Source organism: Anomaloglossus baeobatrachus, chromosome 4, assembly GCF_048569485.1.
Source record: "Anomaloglossus baeobatrachus isolate aAnoBae1 chromosome 4, aAnoBae1.hap1, whole genome shotgun sequence".
In the NCBI taxonomy this organism is placed as follows: Eukaryota; Metazoa; Chordata; class Amphibia; order Anura; family Aromobatidae; genus Anomaloglossus; species Anomaloglossus baeobatrachus.
Genome location: NC_134356.1, coordinates 623801590 through 623824440, shown reverse-complemented (window position 1 = coordinate 623824440; position 22851 = coordinate 623801590). Strand labels below are relative to the sequence as shown.

The 22851-nt window shown below is 48.8% G+C and overlaps 2 protein-coding genes across 2 annotated transcripts in view; one reads left to right on the top strand and one right to left on the bottom strand.

The window, feature by feature from the left end:
- Positions 1-21668, top strand: part of LOC142304187 (adhesion G protein-coupled receptor E5-like) — a 271167-nt gene extending 249499 nt beyond the window's left edge. The window contains exons 19-22 of the mRNA XM_075346315.1: positions 1598-1689; positions 11719-11887; positions 11986-12087; positions 21129-21668. Coding sequence (XP_075202430.1) covers positions 1598-1689; positions 11719-11887; positions 11986-12087; positions 21129-21158 — 393 coding nt within the window. The 3' untranslated portion in view covers positions 21159-21668. The remainder of the gene's footprint in view (positions 1-1597; positions 1690-11718; positions 11888-11985; positions 12088-21128) is intronic.
- The window catches only part of LOC142304188 (ATP-dependent RNA helicase DDX39A), a 69177-nt gene continuing 67666 nt past the window's right edge, over positions 21341-22851 (bottom strand). The window contains exon 10 of the mRNA XM_075346316.1: positions 21341-21529. Within this exon, the coding sequence (XP_075202431.1) occupies positions 21513-21529 (17 nt within the window). The 3' untranslated portion in view covers positions 21341-21512. The remainder of the gene's footprint in view (positions 21530-22851) is intronic.

Sequence of the window (22851 nt, the reverse complement as noted above, 5' to 3'; positions counted from 1 at the left end):
CCCATGAACTTTTCAACAATTTTTCACGTTACACCCCCAAACTTAAATGCATTTTTATTGGGATTGTATGTGATTTATCAACATTAAGTAACAATTATTTGTGAAGTGCAAAGGAAATGACACATAGTTCTGGCTGAATAGGATATGTGTGTGTGTATAGAGTATAAGTGTGTGTACAGAGGATGTGTGTGTGTATACAGAGGATGTGTGTGTGTATACAGAGGATGTGTGCGTGTGTGTGTGTATACAGAGGATGTGTGTGTGTGTACAGAGGATGTGTGCGTGTGTGTGTGTATACAGAGGATGTGTGTGTGTACAGAGGATGTGTGTGTGTGTGTGTATAGAGTATAAGTGTGTGTACAGAGGATGTGTGTGTGTGTGTATACAGAGGATGTGTGTGTGTGTGTACAGAGGATGTGTGTGTGTGTGTGTGTGTACAGAGGGTGTGTGTGTGTGTGTGTGTGTGTACAGAGGGGGTGTGTGTACAGAGGGGGTGTGTGTACAGAGGATGTGTGTGTGTGTGTGTGTGTGTGTGTGTGTGTACAGAGGATGTGTGTGTGCGTGTGTGTGTATTGTGACTTTCTCTCATATATATGGTATGTGTCTGCATTCATATAGGGGTGTGTGTGCGTGTATATAGGGTATGTGTGCATGTGTTTATAGGGTGTATGTGTGTGTGTGTGTAAATAGAGTATGTATGTATGTATGTATATATATATATATATATATATATATATATATATATAAAATGTATATAGGACGTGTGTAGGATAGCTGTGTGCATATATAGGGTATGTGTGTATGCATATGGGGTATAGGGTATGTGTGTGTATACAAAGAGTGTGTGTGTGTGTGTGTGCGTGTGTGTGTATCCGTATGTACAGTATATATGGTGTATGTGTATATAGAGTATGTGTTTATGTGCGTGTATATATAGAGTATAGGTGTGTATATATAGGGTATATACAGGAAATATGTGTGTGTGTGTGTACAGAGGATGTGTGTGTGTGTGTGTGTGTGTACAGAGGATGTGTGTGTGTGTATGTATTGTGACTTTCTCTCATATATATGGTATGTGTCTGCATTCATATAGGGTATGTGTGTGTGTGTGTGTGTGCGTGTATATAGGGTATGTGTGCATGTGTTTATAGGGTGTATGTGTGTGTGTGTGTAAATAGGGTATGTATGTGTATATATATATATATATATATATACATATATATATATATATATATAATGTATATAGGACGTGTGTAGGATAGCTGTGTGCATATATAGGGTATGTGTGTATGCATATGGGGTATAGGGTATGTGTGTGTATACAAAGAGTGTGTGTGTGTGTGTGTGTGTGTGTGTGTATCCGTATGTACAGTGTATATGGTGTATGTGTATATAGAGTATGTGTTTATGTGCGTGTATATATAGAGTATAGGTGTGTATATATAGGGTATATACAGGAAATGTGTGTGTGTGTGTGTGTGTGTGTGTGTGTGTGTGTAGGGTATATATGTGTGTGTATAGAGGTACCGATAGTTCCACAACACACAGCTCCATGATGCCCCCTACAGGCTTCTACTAACATATCTCTCCGGTTCAGGTGAATTGTGGGATTTTTGTGCTCACTGTGTGGAAACTGGCAGAGAAGATGTCTTCCCTCAGCCCAGAGCAAGGAAAACTAAAAAGAATCAGGTAAGTGGCGTGTCACTTATATTTTCTATGCCTCAAAATTTTACCCGTGTTGCCCACAATACTGTGACTGTCACAGTAATATTTTTTCCCATTATGAAGTTTAAGTTCACATGTTTTACGTGACAGTCCCCTTAGCAACGCAGCGGCCATTTTTCCCTTCATCTCACCTAAGCATTGTAAAGCTGCATCAATGCTCAAAATGGAGGCATTGTGGTATGGTGTCTCCCATCCAGTTTCATAGGGCTGAGCTTCTATGCCATAACTTGCATGTCGCTCCATACAGGACAAGTGTCGGCTGTGTGATACAGTCAGCATTTGCCTCTAATATCTGACAGCAGCATTAATGTGGCACATAGATTTGTAGGGCAGCAATAGGTTGTTATGGCAGCAGAGGCCTATTAAGGCCACCATGGGGCTAGGTTTCACTGGGAATGGTAAATTTCACTATATACAGCAGACATGAGCATTTGCTGTATATAGTACAAGCCATTTAAGTCCATTACGATTAAAGTCCCCAAGGAAGACTGGGGGGAAAAAGGGAAAATATCAAAATGGTGGAACTAACAGGGTGCGGCGTGCGCTCAGCCAGAAATCTCACTACAGTCAGATACCAAAGTGAAATATTTGGCATATGGCCAGCCACCGCTGGTCATGAAGTAGACGCACTGGTGTCTAAGTGAATTGCAGCTTTTTCCCCATCTTCACAAATCTTCATAACCAGATTGTGGGATAATGGGCTATGACACGAGACACGATGGGCCCGACTCATTATCTCATCTGTGCCTTTAAAGGGGTTTTACCAAGAACAAAGTTTATTTTAATCAATAGATCTTGTAATAATAATAATTTCCACATTGGATGTGATCAAAGATAATGTTCCTGTGCTGAGATAATCTTATACAGTGCTGGACAAAAGTATTGGCACCCCTGCAATTCTGTCAGATAATACTCAGTTTATTCTTGAAAATGATTGCAATCACAAATTCTTTGGTATTATTATCTTCATTTAATTTGTCTTCAATGAAAACAAAAATTGTCATAAAGCCAAATTGGATATAATTCCACACCAAACATAAAGAAGGGGTGGACAAAAGTATTGGCACTGTTTGAAAAATCATGTGATGCTTCTCTAATTTGTGTAATTAACAGCACCTGTAACTTACCTGTGGCACCTAACAGGTGTTGGCAATAACTAAATCACACTTGCAGCCAGTTGACATGGATTAAAGTTGACTCAACCTCTGTCCTGTGTCCTTGTGTGTACCACATTGAGCATGGAGAAAAGAAAGAAGACCAAAGAACTGTCTGAGGACTTGAGAATCCAAATTGTGAGGAAGCATGAGCAATCTCAAGGCTACAAGTCCATCTCCAAAGACCTGAAAGTTCCTGTGTCTACGGTGCACAGTGTCATCAAGAAGTGTAAAGCCCATGGCACTGTGGCTAACCTCCCTAGATGTGCAAGGAAAAGAAAAATTGACGAGAGATTTCAACGCAAGATTGTGCGGATGGTGGATAAAGAACCTCGACTAACATCCAAACAAGTTCAAGCTGCCCTGCAGTCCGAGGGTACAACAGTGTCAACCCGTACTATCCGTAGGCGTCTGAATGAAAAGGGACTGTATGGTAGGATACCCAGGAAGACCCCACTTCTTACCCCCGAGACATAAAGCCAGGCTGGAGTTTGCCAAAACTTACCTGAGAAAGTCTAAAACGTTTTGGAAGAATGTTCTCTGGTCAGATGAGACAAAAGTAGAGATTTTTGGGAAAAGCCATCAACATAGAGTTTACAGGAAAAAAAAAAAGGAGCATTCAAAGAAAAAAACACGGTCCCTACAGTCAAACATGGCGGAGGTTCCCTGATGTTTTGGGGTAGCTTTGCTGCCTCTGGCACTGGGCTGCTTGACCGTGTGCATGGCATTATGAAGTCTGAAGACTACCAACAAAGTTTGCAGCGTAATGTAGGGCCCAGTGTGAGAAAGCTGGGTCTCCCTCAGAGGTCATGTGTCTTCCAGCAGGACAATGACCCAAAACACACTTCAAAAAGCTCTAGAAAATGGTTTGAGAGAAAGCACTGGAGACTACTAAAGTGACCAGCAATAAGTCCAGACCTGAATCCCATAGAACACCTGTGGAGAGATCTCAAAATGGCAGTTTGGAGAAGGCACCCTTCAAATCTCAGGGACCTGGAGCAGTTTGCCAAAGAAGAATGGTCTAAAATTCCAGCAGAGCATTGTAAGAAGCTCATTGATGGTTACCGGAAGCAGTTGTTCCAAGTTATTTTGGCTAAAGGTTGTGCAACCAAGTATTAGGCTAAGGGTGCCAATACTTTTGTCTGGCCCATTTTTGGAGTTTTGTGTGAAATGATCAATGATTCGATTTTTGTTTCACTCTCTTTTGTGTTTTTTCATTGCAAGCAAAATAAATGAAGATAATAATACCAAAGAATTTGTGATTGCAATCATTTTCAAGAAGAAACTGAGTATTCTCTGACAGAATTGCAGGGGTGCCAATACTTTTGGCCAGAACTGTATATGTGTCCCATCTGTGTACTGTGTAATGGTTGTGTCTGACCATACACAGTCTGATCATACCACGGCCGGGGAGAAAGTAAAAAAGGTTAAAAAAAAAAAAAAGTATACAGACATTACAGTATGGGATCTCAAATATTTTTTTTTAACTAAAACATTTTTTAAAAACAGACGGAAATGATTTCCCCCACAAAAAGAATCAGCTGTGATCCCGTGCTGTGATATCTGTATACTTTTTTTATAGGGAATCTGTCACCAGGTTTTTGCTCCCCCATCTGAGAGCAGCATAATGTAGAGACCGAGATCCTGATTCCAGCGATGTGTCACTTACTGAGCTGTTTGCTGTCAATTTGATAAAATCAATGTTTCTTTGTCGCTCCATTGGGAGACCCAGACAATTGGGTGTATAGCTTCTGCCTCTGGAGGCCACACAAAGTATTACACTTTAAAAAGTGTAACCCCTCCCCTCTGCCTATACACCCTCCCGTGGACCACGGGCTCCTCAGTTTTATGCTTTGTGTGGAAGGAGGCACACATCCACTCATGCATTCTCATACATAGTTATGTCGGATGGAAGAAAAGAGGACCCCGATGGGGCCCCCGGCATGTTCCCTTCTCACCCCACTATGTCGGCGGTGTTGTTAAGGTTGAGGTACCCATTGCGGGTACGGAGGCTGGAGCCACATGCCGTCTCCTTCACCATCCCTTATGCGGCTCTGGGAGAAGTGGGATCCTGAGCGGTCATCCATTTGCTGGGACCGTGCTCCATCCGCAGCCCCTGGTGGAACCTGCCGGACCAGAGCCTCTTCAACCCCAGGGACCGGGCCCTGCAACTTGAAGGTACTCTGTGTCCCCATGGGGGGACTGTACAGGGAGCGCACCTTCTTCCCGGAAGCCGCGGTAGTTGTAAAACTGAGGAGCCCGGCGGACTTCCGCGCCGACCGTGCCTGCTTGTCGGGCGCGGCCTCAAATTTAGTCCCCGGCTTCGCCGCGGCCTAGTCGCAAAAATCCCGCCCCGGGCCTGCCTGTCAGGGGTAAGGGCGGGATTACCGACATGACGTCGGATGTGAGGGCTGGAGCATCCTGCATGGCTCCCTCCCCCCTCATTGACCACTGTGGGGACCCCAGATTCACGCTCTTTGCTGGCGCCGCCCTCGGCCCCACTCCTCCCCTGAGAGCTCCGGCGGCCATTTTTTGGCATTCTGCCGGTGGATGCTTCTCAGTGACAGCTCCGCAGCTCCGGGGGATCCACGACAGGGAATCTGGAGGACACACTCCGCTCGTTAGCGGTCGGTAAGCCACACCGGTCACCCGGTGCTGGTCCCCCTAGGGTGCCGGAATAGATACATATATATATATATATAATAGATATATATATATCTGTTCGGTCAGGCTGTATACCCTTTTCCCATATACCCTCAGTGGTCACTCTCCTAGGAGACAACAGCATGTCGTCCACAAGGAGCAAAGCTACTAAGGCACAGGTTTTTTTCGCGGCCTGTACCTCTTGTGGGGCTATGTTGCCTGCGGGATCCACCTACCCTCACTGTGAGCAATGCTCGACTCCTGCCTCGCTTGCTCAGCCGGAGCCTCGGGCACTTGTGGGCCCCTCGGCTCATGTAGATCCCCCTGCTCCCCCTGAGCAGGCTGCAGGGACAGAGTCACCGGTGTTGGCCTCTTTCGCTGAGAAACTCTCTCAGTCACTTTCTCAATCCATTGCACAGTCTATGGACAAATGGTCTTCTAAGCTGCTTGAGGCTTTGCAGTCCAGACCGGGCCCTTCACAGGCCCCGGCCCCTGTTAGCTTGTCTCCTCCAGGCCCCTCTCGGTCCGCGCCGCAGCGCGCTCCCAGGTTAGCCCCTAGGTCTCAGGCGGAGGACTCCTGCCCGGACCGCAGTCCCAGACCGGCTAAGCGGCATCGCTGGGACTCTTCCCCGGCCTCCTCACGCTGCTCGGGATCCCAGCTTGAGGACTCTCAGGAAGACGAGGCGGACGTGGGAGCTCAGGGCTCTGACCCTGACTTCGCCCTTAACCTTGATACACCTGAGGGGGACGCCTTAGTAAATGATCTTATCTCGTCCATCAACCAGGTGTTGGATCTCTCACCCCCGCCTCCTCCTGTAGAAGAGTCGGCTTCTCAGCAGGAGAAACACCAATTTCGGTTCCCCAAACGTACGCGCAATACGTTTTTTGATCACTCTAACTTCAGGGATGCTGTCCAGAAGCCCAGAGCGGTCCCGGACAAGCGCTTTGCTAAACGGCACACTTACACGCGTTATCCCTTTCCATCTGAAGTTGTTAAGGGCTGGTCTCACTCTCCCAAGGTGGATCCTCCAGTCTCCAGATTGGCTGCTAGGTCCATTGTGTCTGTTGCCGATGGCTCATCCCTGAAGGATGCCACTGACAGACAGATAGAGCTCTTGGTGAAGTCTATCTATGAGGCCACGGGCGCGTCGTTCGCCCCGGCCTTTGCGGCTGTGTGGGCTCTCCAAGCAATCCGGCTTGTCTGACTGAGATTAATGCTCTCACACGGAATTCTGCTCCGCATGTGTCTTCTTTGACTTCTCAGGCATCAGCCTTTTCGTCCTACGCCATGAACGCCGTCCTGGACTCCACTAGCCGTACGGCTGTAGCATCTGCTAACTCCTTGGCAGTCCGCAGGGCCATGTGGCTGCGCGAATGGAAAGCAGACTCGGCTTCCAAAAGGTTCTTAACTGGTTTGCCTTTTTCTGGCGACCTTTTATTTGGCGAACGATTGGATGAGATTATTAAGGAATCCAAGGGAAAGGATTCCTCCTTACCCCAGTCCAAACCTAAGAGACCTCAGCAGAGAAAAATCCAATCGAGGTTTCGGTCCTTTCGTCCCTCCGCCAAGCCCCAATCCTCTTCGTCCAACAGGCCGGAGAAAGGCCAGAGGAACTCCTATGCGTGGCGGTCCAAGTCACGCCCCCAAAAGGCCGCAGGAGGCACTGCCTCCAAGACGGCCTCCTCATGACTCTCGGCCTCCCCTAGCCACATCCTCGGTCGGTGGCAGGCTCTCCCGCTTTGGCGACGCCTGGTGGCCACATGTTCAAGACCGATGGGTGAGAGACATTCTGTCTCATGGTTACAGGATAGAGTTCAGCTCCCGACCTACGGCTCGTTTCTTCAGAACCTCTCCGCCCCCCGCACAGGCTGACGCACTTTTTCAGGCACTGGCCGCTCTAAAGATCGAAGGAGTTGTGATTCCCGTTCCCCTTCAGGAACGTGGTCGCGGATTTTACTCCAACTTGTTCGTGGTGCCAAAAAAGGACGGGTCATTCCGTCCCGTTCTGGACCTCAAGCTACTCAACAGACATGTGAGAACCAGACGGTTTCGGATGGAATCTCTCCGCTCGGTCATCGCCTCGATGTCACAAGGAGACTTCCTAGCATCGATCGACATCAAGGATGCTTATCTCCATGTGCCGATCGCACCCGAACATCAACGTTTCCTGCGTTTCGCCATCGGAGACGAACACCTCCAGTTCGTGGCATTGCCTTTCGGCCTGGCAACAGCCCCATGGGTTTTCACCAAAGTCATGGCATCCGTCGTGGCGGTCCTGCACTCTCAGGGCCACTCGGTGATCCCCTACTTAGACGATCTCCTAGTCAGGGCCCCTTCTCGGGTGGCGTGTCAACAAAGCCTTACCGTCGCTCTGGCGACTCTCCAGCAGTTCGGGTGGATCAAGGCGGGGGTGCAATCACTTCTTCGGAGTCAGTCACACCCCTTAAGGCGCCTCATGCACTTCCTGGGGAAGATGGTTGCAGCTATGGAGGCAGTGCCGTTCGCGCAATTCCATCTACGGTCACTCCAATGGGACATTCTTCGCAAATGGGACAAGAGTGCGGCTTCCCTCGACAAGAACATCTCTCTTTCCCTTGCAACCAAAACATCACTTCAGAGGTGGCTCCTACCCACATCTCTGTCTCGGGTAAAATCCTTCCTACCCCCAACCTGGGCCGTGGTCACCACGGACGCGAGCCTGTCAGGTTGGGGAGCGGTTTTTCTCCACCACAGGGCTCAAGGAACCTGGACTCCGATAGAATCGTCCCTTCAGATCAATATCCTGGAGATAAGGGCAGTATATCTAGCCCTATTGGCTTTCCATCGGTGGCTGGAGGGCAGGCAGATCCGAATACAGTCGGACAACGCCACTGCCGTCGCATACAACAACCACCAAGGCGGCACTCGCAGTCGTCAAGCCTTCCAGGAAGTCCGGCGGATTCTGCAGTCTGTGGAAGCCACAGGCTCCACCATCTCTGCAGTTCACATCCCGGGCGTAGAAAACTGGGAAGCAGATTTTCTCAGGCGTCAGGGCATGGACGCGGGGGAATGGTCTCTGCACCCAGACGTGTTTCGAGAGATCTGTCGCCGCTGGGGAACGCCAGACGTCGATCTCATGGCGTCACGGCACAACAACAAGGTCCCGGCCTTCATGGCACGGTCTCAGGATCACAGAGCTCTGGCAGCGGACGCTTTAGTCCAGGATTGGTCGCAGTTTCGACTGCCTTATGTGTTTCCCCCTCTGGCGATGCTGCCCAGAGTACTACGCAAGATCAAGTCCGACTGCCGTCGCGCCATTCTCGTCGCTCCAGACTGGCCGAGGCGGTCGTGGTATCCGGATCTGTGGCATCTCACGATGGGTCAACCGTGGGCACTTCCAGACCGCCCAGACTTGCTGTCACAAGGCCCGTTTTTCCATCTGAATTCTGTGGCCCTCAACCTGACTGTGTGGCCATTGAGTCCTGGCTCCTAGCGTCTTCAGGGTTATCTCAGGATGTCATTGCCACCATGAGACAAGCCAGGAAGCCAACGTCCGCCAAGATCTATTACAGGTCTTGGCAAATCTTCCTATCCTGGTGCGCTGATAACGGTTTTCCTCCATGGCCGTTTGCCTTACCCACTTTTCTTTCATTCCTACAATCTGGAATGGACAAGGGTTTGTCCCTCGGCTCTCTCAAGGGCCAAGTATCGGCGCTCTCCGTGTTTTTTCAAAAGCGTCTAGCCAGGCTTCCGCAGGTCCGCACGTTCCTGCAGGGGGTCTGCCACATGGTCCCACCTTACAAACGTCCATTGGAACCCTGGGACCTTAACAGGGTCCTGACGGCTCTTCAAAAACCACCTTTTGAGCCGCTGCGGGATGTCTCTCTCTCACGTCTTTCGCAGAAGGTGGCCTTCCTGGTGGCAGTCACATCACTTCGGAAAGTGTCTGAGCTTGCAGCGCTGTCATGCAAAGCCCCCTTCCTGGTTTTTCACCAGGATAAGGTGGTTCTGTGTCCTGTCCCGGAATTTCTCCCTAAGGTGGTATCCCCTTTTCATCTAAATCAGCATATCTCCTTGCCTTCCTTTTGCCCTAATCCAATTCACCAGTGTGAAAAGGATTTGCACTCTTTGGATCTAGTGAGAGCACTCCGGTTCTACGTGTCTCGCACGGCGCCCCTGCGCCGTTCAGATGCGCTCTTTGTCCTTGTCGCTGGCCAGCGTAAGGGCTCTCAGGCCTCCAAGTCAACCTTGGCTCGGTGGATCAAGGAACCGATTCTCGAGGCCTACCGTTCTTCCGCTCCCTTCAGGGCTGAAAGCCCATTCTACCAGAGCTGTAGGTGCGTCCTGGGCATTGCGGCACCGGGCGACGGCTCAGCAGGTGTGTCAGGCAGCTACGTGGTCTAGTCTGCACACTTTCACGAAACACTATCAAGTGCATACCTATGCTTCGGCAGACGCCAGTCTAGGTAGGCGAGTCCTTCAGGCGGCGGTTGCCCACCTGTAAGAGGGGGCCGATTTCGGCTCTTTTTATTGAGGTATTCTTTTACCCACCCAGGGACTGCTCTTGGACGTCCCAATTGTCTGGGTCTCCCAATGGAGCGACAAAGAAAAAGGAAATTTTGTTTACTTACCGTAAATTCCTTTTCTTCTAGCTCCTATTGGGAGACCCAGCACCCGCCCCTGTGCCCTTCGGGCTGTTTGTTCTTTTGTGTACACATGTTGTTCATGTTGAATTGTTCTTTTGGTTTATGGTCTTCAGTTCTCCGAACATCCTTCGGATTGAATTTACCTTAGACCAATTTATAAGTTTCCTCCTTCCTGCTTTTGCACCAAAACTGAGGAGCCCGTGATGCACGGGAGGGTGTATAGCAGAGGGGAGGGGTTACACTTTTTAAAGTGTAATACTTTGTGTGGCCTCCAGAGGCAGAAGCTATACACCCAATTGTCTGGGTCTCCCAATAGGAGCTAGAAGAAAAGGAATTTACGGTAAACAAAATTCCCTTTTTTCTCTGCTGCAGATCTAGCAGTTATACAGAGCTCATGAATATGCTGGACTACCTGGCAGCATGTCAAGTAGTCCTGTAATGATAATCTACTGCTGATTAAACAGCTACACTAAGCAGCCCAGTAAGTGACACATCGCTGGAATCAGGATCTCTGCCCCTACATTATGCTGCTTTCAGATTAGGTGGCAAAAACCTGGTGACAGATTCCCTTTTAGGCTATGTGCCCACAGGACTCTGTATCCGCGGATTTTTCTGCAGCTAAATCCGCAGCATTCCCCCGGAAACCGCACCTTTGCATAGGTGCGGATTTGACGCGGATTTCGTTGCAGATTTTGCGTTTTTTGACATTCAATTGAATGGGCAAAATCCGCAGGTAAATTCGCAGGAATAATTGACATGCTGCTGATTTTTCCGCAGGGAAATCCGCATTATTTCCGCTGCGGAAAAAAACGCAGCGTGGGCACAGTAGTTCACAAATGCCATAGAAATGGCTGGGGAGTAGCTGTGCTGCAGATTTTTGAAAAATCCGCGGAATTTCCGCAAAAAATCCACGGCAAATTCCGCGCATTTTCCGTAGCGTGGGCACATAGCCTAAGTTGCTAATTTTTGTGCATAAATTAATTAAATTCTCCTTCCCTCCTTCAGTATGTAGTTCGGGGTTTTGGGGGGGTAGAAACCATGACATTTGCACTAAAAAGTGGCACAAAAGGTTAAAAGAAAGTGATGAGAATTATTGTGTGCAAAATTTTTGAGCCACGGGTGCCATTTTAAAGAATCTGTCCCAAAAAAAATGTCAACTTATACGAGACAAAAAGATAAATAAAAAAGGAAATAATGAATCTGGCCCCAAGCTTCTTTGTCAGATCTTGTGTCTAGTAAAAAAAAACAAACAATCAGATTGCACTTGTATTTTCGGGAGCTAGAGACATCCAGCACTCTTCTCTGTCCAATCCTTGTTTAACCCCGAGAACGCCATACTGCCTCTGTACATGGCACTAGCAGGTTTAGATGGCATCACTGGCGTTATGGTATTCTTCTAAGTGACCTGGTGACCACAGTGGTGAAGTTATATTGGTGATTTTGGCTCTCGAACCTTTTGTTCTTCACTTGTACAGCTCTAAGTCATGGCTTGTTATACTGTTATGGGTTTATTATATATGTTATATATGTGCACACTCTCACTGTTTGGGGCTTTTTTTTACTTCTTTAGGAACCTGACGGTGACATCTTTGGCCCAACTGTGTATCCTGGGGAGCTGCTGGGTGTTCGGCTTCTTCATGTTCAGCTCTGCTACTCCTTTCTTCGTCTACGCCTTCACCATCCTCAATACACTGCAAGGATTACAGATCTTCTGTCTGCACTGCCTGATGCACAAAAAGGTGATAGAAGGGGGGTGAAATGTGGGGAGGCAGCAGTGCTTTCACTATAACCCTATGGGTGACACTGACACATGATCTCTGCTATATTCATCCTTCAGGTGCGGGCGGAGTATAAGATGTGGCTCTGCGCTCTCGCACATTTCAAGGCACCGCCTTACTCTGAATTCAGCAACAGCAGCAATACGCACACACATACCAAGGTAAGAGGCGGCCAGTATCCAGAGAGAATACGGCACTGTTCATCCGTAACGTCCGGGCCTTCATGTATCTTGTATTAGGATTCTAAAGCGGGCTTTACACGCTACGAGATCACTCCAGCGATCTCGTTAGGGTCACGGATTTTGTGTCGCACATCCGGCCACTGTAGTGATCTTGTTGTGTGTGACTCCTAGGAGCGATTTTGGATCGTTGCAAAAACGTCCAAAATCGCTCCTTGTTGCCATGGGGGTCCTCTCCCAATTATCGCTGCTGTCGCTTGGGCGAAGTTGATCCTCGTCCCTGTGGCAGCACACATCGCTCCATGTGATGCCGCAGGAACGAGGAACCTCACCTTACCTGCCACACGCCAGCAATGAGGAAGGAAGAAGGTGGGCAGGATGTTCGTCCCGCTCATCTCCGCCCCTCCGCTTTGATTGGGCGGCCGCTTAGTGACGTCGCTGTGACGCCACACGAACCGCCCTCTTAGGAAGGTGGTTCGCCGTCACAGCGACATCGCCGAGCAGGTAAGTGCGTGTGACGCTGCCGTAGTGATAATGTTCGCTACGGCAGCGATCTTCACATATCGGCATAACGATAGGGGCGGGTGCTATCACGCTCGACATCGCTAGATCGGCTAGCGATGTCGCAGCATGTAAAGCCACCCCCTAATCTATGCCAGAATTAGGTAAGCCATTATAGTAGGTGGTCCGGTCTTTCCTGCAGAGACTTGAATCGCTGGAGTCCCCCATATTGCCACGAAGTGAATGAGGTTTTCAAAATGCTATGGATAATTTTGGTGAGGAAATGGATCTGTGTTGATTATTTTTAAATACACAGAATGTTAAGTCTTTCTTTTGGATTTTTACCAAAGATTTGATTCTTTTCTGTGCAAGAGTCACATGTACTACACATTGCCCACTAAAAAAAAAAAATTTTTATTTTTTTATGTGCAAACCTACCCCTGTACCATAAGATAGTGTCCTCTATCACATTAAAAGGCGGCTCAACTGGCACAATTCCTAGTTCCACTGCGGCCTCACTATGAGGTCTGTCCTACTAACACGTTACAGAACGGCTGGTGGTATAAAAGGATCATCAGCGGTAGGATAATGCTATGGGGGCGTTTAATGGTCAGCCTCAGCCCTTTTGTTCCACTGATGGCAAATCTTAAGGCTATGTGCCCACAGGCGCTCGTATCTGCGGATATATTCGCAGGTACGGCCGCATGTTTCCCGCAGCTGCCCGCCGGCATCCGCAGCTATTTTTAGCTGCGAGTTTCCAGCAGAATAGCTGCGGGAAACATGCGGACTTTCACGCGATTTACCTGCGGACGTCCCGGCCTCTATCTCCATAGCGGAGGGCCGGGATCTCCGCAAGTAAATCCGCATGAATAATTGACATGCAGTTAGGTGCGGCTGAGGGATCTCCGCAGGAGATTCCACAGCCGCACTTTCCGCAGCGTGGACACAGACACTCCCCATGTCCCATAGGGTAACATGGGGAGTGCCTGTACATGCTAGAACCTGCGGATTTATCTGGAAAATCCAGAAAAATCCGCAGGTTTTCCGCGGCAAACTCTGCAGCAAAAAGCTCCCGTGGGCACATGGCCAAAAAAGCAGCTAGAAAAAAAGAAAAGAGAATTTCTTTGTCGCTCCATTGGGAGACCCAGACAATTGGGGTGTATAGCTACTGCCTCCGGAGGCCACACAAAGTATTACACTTTAAAAAGTGTAACCCCTCCCCTCTGCCTATACACCCTCCCGTTCATGACGGGCCCATCAGTTTTTAGCTTTGTGTTGAAGGAGGCACACATGCACACAAGCTCCACATTTTAGTCAGCAGCAGCTGCTGATTATATCGGATGGAAGAAAAGAGGGCCCCCCACAGGGCCCCCAGCATGCTCCCTTCTCACCCCACTAAGTCGGCGGTGCTGTTAAGGTTGAGGTACCCATTGCGGGTACAGAGGCTGGAGCCCACATGCCGTTTTCCTTCCCCATCCCTTAGAGGCTCTGGGAGAAGTGGGATCCTAACCGGTCACCATTCACTGGGACCGAGCTCCATCCGCAGCCCCTGGGGGAATCTGACGGACAGGAGCCTGGATATCATCAGGGACAGGGCCCTGCATCCATAAGGTACTCTGTGTCCCCTGAGGGACGGGGCATGCAGCGCCTGTGTTGCAGACGCCGCAGCGGCTCCTGTGTGGTTTGTGAGACCGGGCCGACCGCGCCTGTTTGCCGGCCGCGTTTTTAACTTTAGTCCCCGGCTTTTGCGGCCTAGTACCATATACTCCCGCCCCCGGGCCTGCCAGTCAGGGGTAAGGGCGGGACGGCCGACTGGACGTCGGCAGTGAGGGCTGGAGCATACTTTGGTATCCTCCTCCCCCCTCACTGAGCACTGTGGGGCACCAGTTTCCCGCACTTTATTAGGCACGCCCACGGCTCCCTCCTCCTCTCAGAACGCTGGCAGCCATTGTTATAATCACTGCTGCCGGTGGGGGATTTCAGAACGAGCTCCGCAGTTCTGGGAGAAGTGGGATCCTAACCGGTCGCCGTTCACTGGGACCGGGCTCCCTCCGCAGCCCCTGGGGGAATCTGACGGACAGGAGGCTGGATATCATCAGGGACAGGGCCCTGCATCCATGAGGTACTCTGTGTCCCCTTAGGGACGGTGCAGGCAGCGTCGGTGTTACAGACGCCGCAGCGGCTGCTGTGTGGTTTGTGAGCCGGGACTACCGCGCCGACCGTGCCTGTTGGCCGGCCGCGCTTTTAACTTTAGTCCCCAGCTTTTGCGGCCTAGTACCATGTACTCCCGCCCCCGGGCCTGCCAGTCAGGGGTGGGGGCGGGACGGCCGACTGGACGTCGGCAGTGAGGGCTGGAGCATGCTTTGGTATCCTCCTCCCCCCTCACTGAGCACTGTGGGGCACCAGATGCCCGCACTTTATTAGGCACTCCCATGGCTCCCTCCTCACCTCAGAACGCTGGCAGCCATTGTTATAATCTCTTCTGCCGGTGGAGGATTTCAGAATGAGCTCTGCAGCTCTGGGAGTCCCAGGCAGGGAATCTGGTGGACGCACCACCGCTTGGGGCGGTTGGTAAGCCACACCAGTTGTCAGGTGCTGGCCCCCCTTGGGTACAGAAGTGTGTGTATATTTATATATAATATATATATATATATATTTTGTATACATTTTCTCTATTCGGCAGCATTATTTGCTTTTGGCTATATCTCTAAGAGGAGACAACAGCATGTCGTCCGCAGAAAGCAAGGGGGCCAAGGCACAGGCTTATTTTGCAACCTGTACCTCTTGTGCGGCTATGTTACCTGCAGGTTCCACCTACCCTCATTGTGACAATGCTCGGCCCCTGTGGCACTCACTCAGCCGGAGCCTCCGGCACTGGTGGGACCCTCAGCTCAGGTGGTACCGCCGGTTTCCACTGCACAGATGGAAGGACAGAGTTTACATTTTTGACTGAGAAACTCTCTGAGTCGCTTCACATTCCATGGCTCAGTCTATGGACAGATGGTCGGCTAAGATACTAGAAGCTTGGCAGTCCAGACCGGTAACACAGGGCTAGGGCACTGTGAGTTCATCGCCCCCAGGCCCCTCTCGGTCGGTACAGCAAAGGGCTCCTGGGGTGGCACCCAGATCCCACGGTGAGAACTCCGACACGGACCGCAGCCTCAGACAGGCTAAGCGGGCTTGCTGGGAACCTTCCCCGACTTCATCACGCGGTTCGGGGTCTCAGCATGAGGACTCTCTGGAGGATGAAGCGGAGGTCGCAGCTCAGGGCTCTGATCCTGACGTTGCTCTCAATCTGGATACACCTGAAGGGGACGCCTTAGTAAATGACCTTATAACGTCCATCTACCAGGTGCTAGTCCTTCTCCCCCAACTCCACCTATAGAGGAGTCGGCTTCACAGCAGGAGAAACACCAGTTTAGGTTTCCCAAACGTACCCGGAGTGTTTTTTTCGATCACTCTAACTTCAGAGATGCTGTCCAGAAGCACAGAGCATCTACGGACAAGCGCTTTACTAAGCGCCTTAATGACACACGTTACCCTTTCCCCCCTGACGTAGTTAAGGGTTGGGCTCAGTGTCCCAAGGTGGATCCTCCAGTCTCCAGACTGGCGGCTAGATCCGTAGTATTAGTGGCAGATGGTTCATCGCTCAAGGATGCCACTGACAGGCAAATAGAGCTCATGATGAAATCCATCTATGAAGCCATAGGCGCGTCTTTTGCTCCGGCCTTCGCAGTCGTGGGGGCATTCCAAGCTATCAGCTTGTCTGTCCGAGACTAATGAGGTCGCAAGTACCTCTGCCCCGCAGGATGTGTCTTTGACTTCTCAGGCGTCGTTTTTTTCGTCCTACGCCATGAACGCCGTCCTGGACTCTGCGAGCCGTACAGCGGTAGCATCCGCCAATTCGGTGGCAGTCCGCAGGGCCATGTGGCTACGCGAATGGAAGGCAGACTCTGCGTCCAAGAAGGTCTTAACCGGTTTGCCATTTTCTGGCGACCGTCTGTTTGGCGAGCAATTGGATGAAAAACCGATGGGTGAGAGACATTCCGTCTCACGGTTACAGGATAGAGCTCAGCTCTCGTCCTCCGACTCGTTTCTGCAGATGGAGTTGTGATCCCCGTTCCGCTTCACGAACGTGGTTGCGGTCTTTACTCCAACTTTTTTGGGGTTCCAAAAAAGGACGGATCATTCCGGTCCGTTCCGGGCCTCATTCTGCTCAACAGACACGTGAGAACCAGACGGTTTCGGATGGAATCTCTCCGCTCAGTAATCGCTTCGATGTCCCAGGGAGTCTTCCTAGCATCAAATCGACATCAGGGATGCTTATCTCCATGTGCCGATTACACCAGAGCATCAACGCTTCCGGTGTTTCGCCTCCGGGTCGAACACTTTCAGCTCGTGACTCTGCCTTTCGGCCTGGCGACGGTCCCACGGGTCTTCACCAAGGTCATGGCATCAGTGGCGATGGCCCTACACTCTCAGGGACACTCGGTGATCCCTTACTTAGACGATCTCGTAAGTCAAGGCACCCTCCCGGGGGGCATGTCAACACAGCCTGAACATTGCTCTGGAGACTCTCCAGAGGTTCGGGTGGATCATCAATTTCCCAAAGTAAAAATTGACACCGACCCAATCATTGACTTTCCTCGGGATGGAGTTTCATTCTCCCTCAGAGATAGTGAAGCTACCGCTGGACAAACAGAGTTCGCTGCAGACAGGGGTGCACTTTCTCCTTCGGGCCCAGTCTCACCCCTTGAGGCGCCTCACGCGCTTCCCAGGGAAGATGGTGGCAGCAATGGAGGCAGTTCCCTTTGCGCAGTTTCATCTGCGTCCACTCCAATGGCACATTCTCCGCAAATGGGACAGGAGGTCGACGTCCCTAGACAGGAACATCTCTCTTTCACTGGCAGACAAAGCCTCTCCTCAGGGGTGGCTTCTTCCCACTTCTTGGTCGAAAGAAAAATCCTTCCTGCTCCCATCCCGGGCTATGGTCACGACGGACGAGAGTCTGTCAGGGTGGACAGCGGTCTTCCGCCACCACAGGGCTCAGGGAACCTGGACTCTGACAGAGTCCTCCCTTCAGATCAATGTTCTGGAGATAAGGGCAGTGTAGCTAGCCCTAAAGTCGTTCCAGCGGTGGCTGGACGGCAGGCAGATCCGGATACAGTCGGACGACGCCACGGCGGTCGCGTACATCAACCACCAGCACAGAGCGCTGGCGGCGGACGCATCAGTCCAGGACTGGTCGCAATTTCGACTGCCTTATGTATTTCCTCCTCTGGCGCTGCTGCCCAGGGTGTTACTCAAGATCGGGTCCGACTGACGCCGCGCCATCCTCGTCGCTCCAGACTGGCCGAGGAGGTCATGATACCTGGATCTGTGGCACCTCACGGTGGGTCGACCGTGGGCACTCCCAGGACCGACCAGACTTGCTGTCCCAAGGGCCATTTTCCATCTGAATTCTGCGGTCTTCACCCTGACTGGGTGGCCATTGAGTCATGGCTCTTAGCATTCTTAGAGTTATATCTATCACGCCTTTCGCAGAAGGTGGTCTTCCTAGTGGCAGGCACATCACTTCGGAGAGTGTCTGAGCTAGCAGCGCTGTCATGCAAAGCCCCCTTCCTGGTGTTTCGCCAGCATGAGGTGGTTCTGCGTCCGGTCCCGGAATGCCTTCTTAAGGTGGTATCCCCCTTTTCTTCTCAATCAGGATATCTCCTTACCTTCTTTTGGCTCTCATCCAGTTCACAGTTGTGAAAAGGATGGCACTTGTTAGATCTCGGGAGAGCACTCCGGCTCTTCCTTTCGCACACTGCGCCCCCGCGCCGTTCTGATGCGCTCTTTGTCCGTGTCACTGGCCAGAGTAAGGGGTCGCAGGCTTCCAAGTCAACCTTGGCTCGGTGGATCAAGGAACTGATCCTTGAAGCCTACCGTTCTTCTGGGCTTCCGATTCCTTTGTAGCTGAAAGCCCGTTCTACCAGAGCCGCAGGGGCATCCTGGGCATTGCGTCATCCTGGGCATTGCTACGGCTCAGCAGGTGTGGCAGCACTACCTGGTCGAGTTTGCACACTTTCACGAAACACTATCAGGTTCATGCCTATGCTGTGGCAGATGCCAGCCTAGGTAGGCGAGTCCTTCAGGAGGCGGTTGCTCACTTGTAAGAGAGGGACGTTTTTTTCGGCTCTTTTTATCGAGGTATTCTTTTACCCACCCAGGGACTGCTTTTGGACGTCCCAATTGTCTGGGTCTCCCAATGGAGCGACAAAGAAGAAGGGAATTTTGTTTACTTACCGTAAATTCCTTTTCTTCTAGCTCCTATTGGGAGACCCAGCACCCGCCCCTGTTCCCTTCGGGCTGTTGTTCTTTTGTGTACACATGTTGTTCATGTTGAAGGGTTCTTTTGGTTCATGGTTTCAGTTCTCCGAACATCCTTCGGTTTGAATTTACCTTAGACCAATTTATAAGTTCCTCCTTCCTGCTTTTGTACCAAAACTGAGGAGCCCGTGAGGCACGGGGGGTGTATAGGCAGAAGGGGAGGGGCTTTACACTTTTAAGTGTAATACTTTGTGTGGCCTCCGGAGGCAGAAGCTATACACCCAATTGTCTGGGTCTCCCAATAGGAGCTAGAAGAAAAGGAATTTACGGTAAGTAAACAAAATTCCCTTCTTTTTTTATTGCGTTTGCATGTTTTTCACTTGCGTTTTTTTTCCCTTTTTTCTTAAGTCACGGCGATCGCAGGGGTTCAGGCGCTGTACCCCCACAATCACCGCCAGGTCTCTGGGTGATGTTACAGCCAGGACACCGCTTTTACTGCCCAGCTCCTGGCAGATTAACCCCTTAAATGCTGCAACTCACAGAAGCATTTTAAAGGGGTAATCTATTCATAGCTGTTCAGATACTGGATGTTTACACTAGTCACAACTCACAGAAGGGAAGCATCTTTATATAAAAAAAAAAACAAAAAAAAAAAAAAAACTTGATATGCAAGTGTAAAAGGAGGGGGATTACCTCCTATTTGATTTTTTTTTTTTTTTTTTAAAAGTACCTTTTATCAAAAATAGGAGGTAAACTCCTCTTTTTAAACTTTTATATCAATATTTTTTTTTTTTAAAGGTATTTTAGAGTTGTAAACTAGTATAAACACCCAGTATCTGAACAGCTGTGAATAGATTACCCCCTAAATGCTGCCATCAATGCAAGTGCAGCATTCAGAAGGCAGGTATAGGGATCGCTGACCTCTCCCTGGCGATCGGGTCCCTGTTTTGCGATCACAGGGACCCAATTGCTGCCATGGTAACCCTGGGTTACTGAGCTACAGAGAGCCTCACACACCATGATGTATGCATGATATATGAGGCAAAGTGCTTTGATATAATCTATAATAAAGCATTGCAGAGGGTTATAGAAATGCAGGGAAAAAAAAAAAATTTGACATGGTGCTTTTTCAGTAACAAAATCTGCAAGGACCAAAGAAGCAGCGTGTGCACAGCAAGTCAGGATTCCCAGACTTTACTGGGATGCGTTTTTGCCTGCAGTAAAAATGCCATGTGCGCACATCGCCTAATACTTTAAGACATTGTAGATAATTGTAGCTTCCAACTTTGTGGGAATAGTTTGAGAAGACCCTTTTCTGTTCCCCATAACTGTGCCAAGTGCACAAAAGGAAGGTCTATAAAGTAGTGGATGGGTAAATGTTTTTTTTTTTTTTTGCATAACATGACCGGGTGCACATCCAACGTCTTTGATCTAGACCAGAGATTGAGCCCGGCCATTCCTCCAACATCAGGGTCTGGCTTCACAAAGGATCTGTGGGAAATTGGTAGATACCCTTCCTAGAAGAGCAAAGTGACAAACCATGTCTATGGATTTAGAATTGGAGGTGATAAAAGCCCCTGTAGATGGACTATGGAGGGGGCACATGCATTTTAACCATATAGCGTAAACGGTGAACCAAGGACTTGGGACCTGAGGCAGGGGTATGATCATGTGAATTAGGGATGTAGAACATGGTCAGAGACTTTGTAGTCTCCTACTGATGTCATGGTTGTCTCCCTATTTTTTGCAGACTAGTGACATGAGACTGTATAGGGCCTGGCTAGGAGAGTAGGGCCAGCTGCAGATGAGGATAGGAGATGTCAGATCTACCCCACTAACTAGAGCTAGGGTCCACAGTTATTGTGCCCCCGGTGTTCACCCTTGTATTGTTTTGTTGTCGTGCTTTGGACATCTGTTGGTCTGAACGCACATGCCACGTGTAATAGCGTGACAACTGATTAAGGAATTCCCCTGCACATTTCACCCTTTGAAATAAAAGTTGAAATCAGCAGGTAATACACAGGACAAACAATTGTGTGGCTTTATCAATGTGGAATTTTGTCGCCCATCAAGCCAATATAGACAAACCCTTGAACTGCTGGAGAGAAGTGACATCCGCCCATCAGTGTACTGATCCTTTTGATTGATGAGCCCATGACACGTGTTATTGTCACCCCACTGTAAACTGCATCTTCTATGTCTCCTTACAGGCCAAAACAGGGAAGGAGTCCGGCTTATGATGAATGGTGCACGGCTAGTAATGGACTCCTTATCATGGAAGTGTCTTCTGAAAGATTTCCCCAAAGAAACAGACGACCGCCTGGCTGCTTTCAAAATAAGTTATTAATGCAAGAGACCACCACAATGAAAACCTCCATTAAGTCACCGCACTGACCACAATTTACAGAGACTTCACAAAATATAAGATCCAAACCATAAAAAAAAGTTTAATTTTTTTTCCCTTCTTTACATAAAAGCCATTAATAAAAAACCCACAACGTTTTAAAACGAAAATTTCTTTCTTGGCACGGGCGGTGCGACCAGACGAGAGCAAAACAGGAGCCAAAAGAAAAGATGAACCGAGGACGGCCGGGTTATCGCGACTGTTCAACTGTGGAGAGAGGAGGAAAGCCGAGGTGAGCGTCTGCATACACCAGATGTACATATTCCTACCTGCCAATGCTTCCGCCGATGGTACATATTTATAGACATGCACTTTGTATACCAAGCTAATAAACAGATACAACGTCTGCCTGTCTCCAGATCAGTTTATTAATAACGCTATAGACGTGTCTTGTGCCAAGAACAGACGAACTGTATGAGGGCGAGAGATCGGAACTATACTCCAAACACACATAGGGACTCTAGATTGTGAGCCCCAATGGGGACAGTGTTGCCAATGTATGTAAAGCGCTGGGGAATGGATATTATTATAGCTCGCCCCATACAGTTTGCAGATTAACTGGCAGCATAACGAAAGCTGAGCTACATAAGAAATAGGACTATGGCATAATTATTATATCTATCTCTATATATCTCTATATATCTATCTATCTATCTATATATATATCTATATCTATATATATCTATATATCTATCTATATATCTATCTATATATATATCTATATATCTATATATATCTATATATATCTATATATATCTATATATATCTATATATATCTATATATATCTATATATATCTATATCTATAATATACACACACACACACACGTTGATAGATTTGTAATATTTATTATATTCAAATGTTGCTTGTTATTCCAAGATCTATTAACCCCTTCAGCCCCGGGACACTTTCCGTTTTTGCCTTTTTGTTTTTTGCTTCTTTTCTTCCGAGAGCCGTAACTTTTTTATTATTCCGTCAATCTTGCCATATGAGGGCTTGTTTTTTGCGGGACGAGTTGTACTTTTAAATGAAATCATAAGTTTTACCATATGGTGTACTGGAAAACGGCAAAAAAATTCCAAGTGCGGAAAAATTGCAAAAAAAGTGGGATCGTACAATAGTTTTTGGGATATTTTATTCACAGTGTTCACTATATATGATAAAACTGATGTATCTATGTGATGCCTCAGGTCGGTGCGAGTTTATAGACACCAAACATGTATAGCTTTACTTGTATCTAAAAGGTTAAAAAAAAATGCACAAGTTTGTCCAATAAAAGTGGCGCACGTTTTGCGCCATTTTCCAAAACCCGTAGCGTTCTTATTTTTTGGGATCTATGGCTCAGTGATGGCTTATTTTTTGCGTCTCGAGCTGACGTTTCTAATGGTAGCATTTTTGCGCAGATGCTACATTTTGATCGCCTGTTATTGCATTTTGCGTAAAACTTGCGGCGACCAAAAAAAACGTAATTTTGGCGTTTGGAATTTTTTTGCCACTACGCCGTTTACCAATCAGATTAATTAATTTTA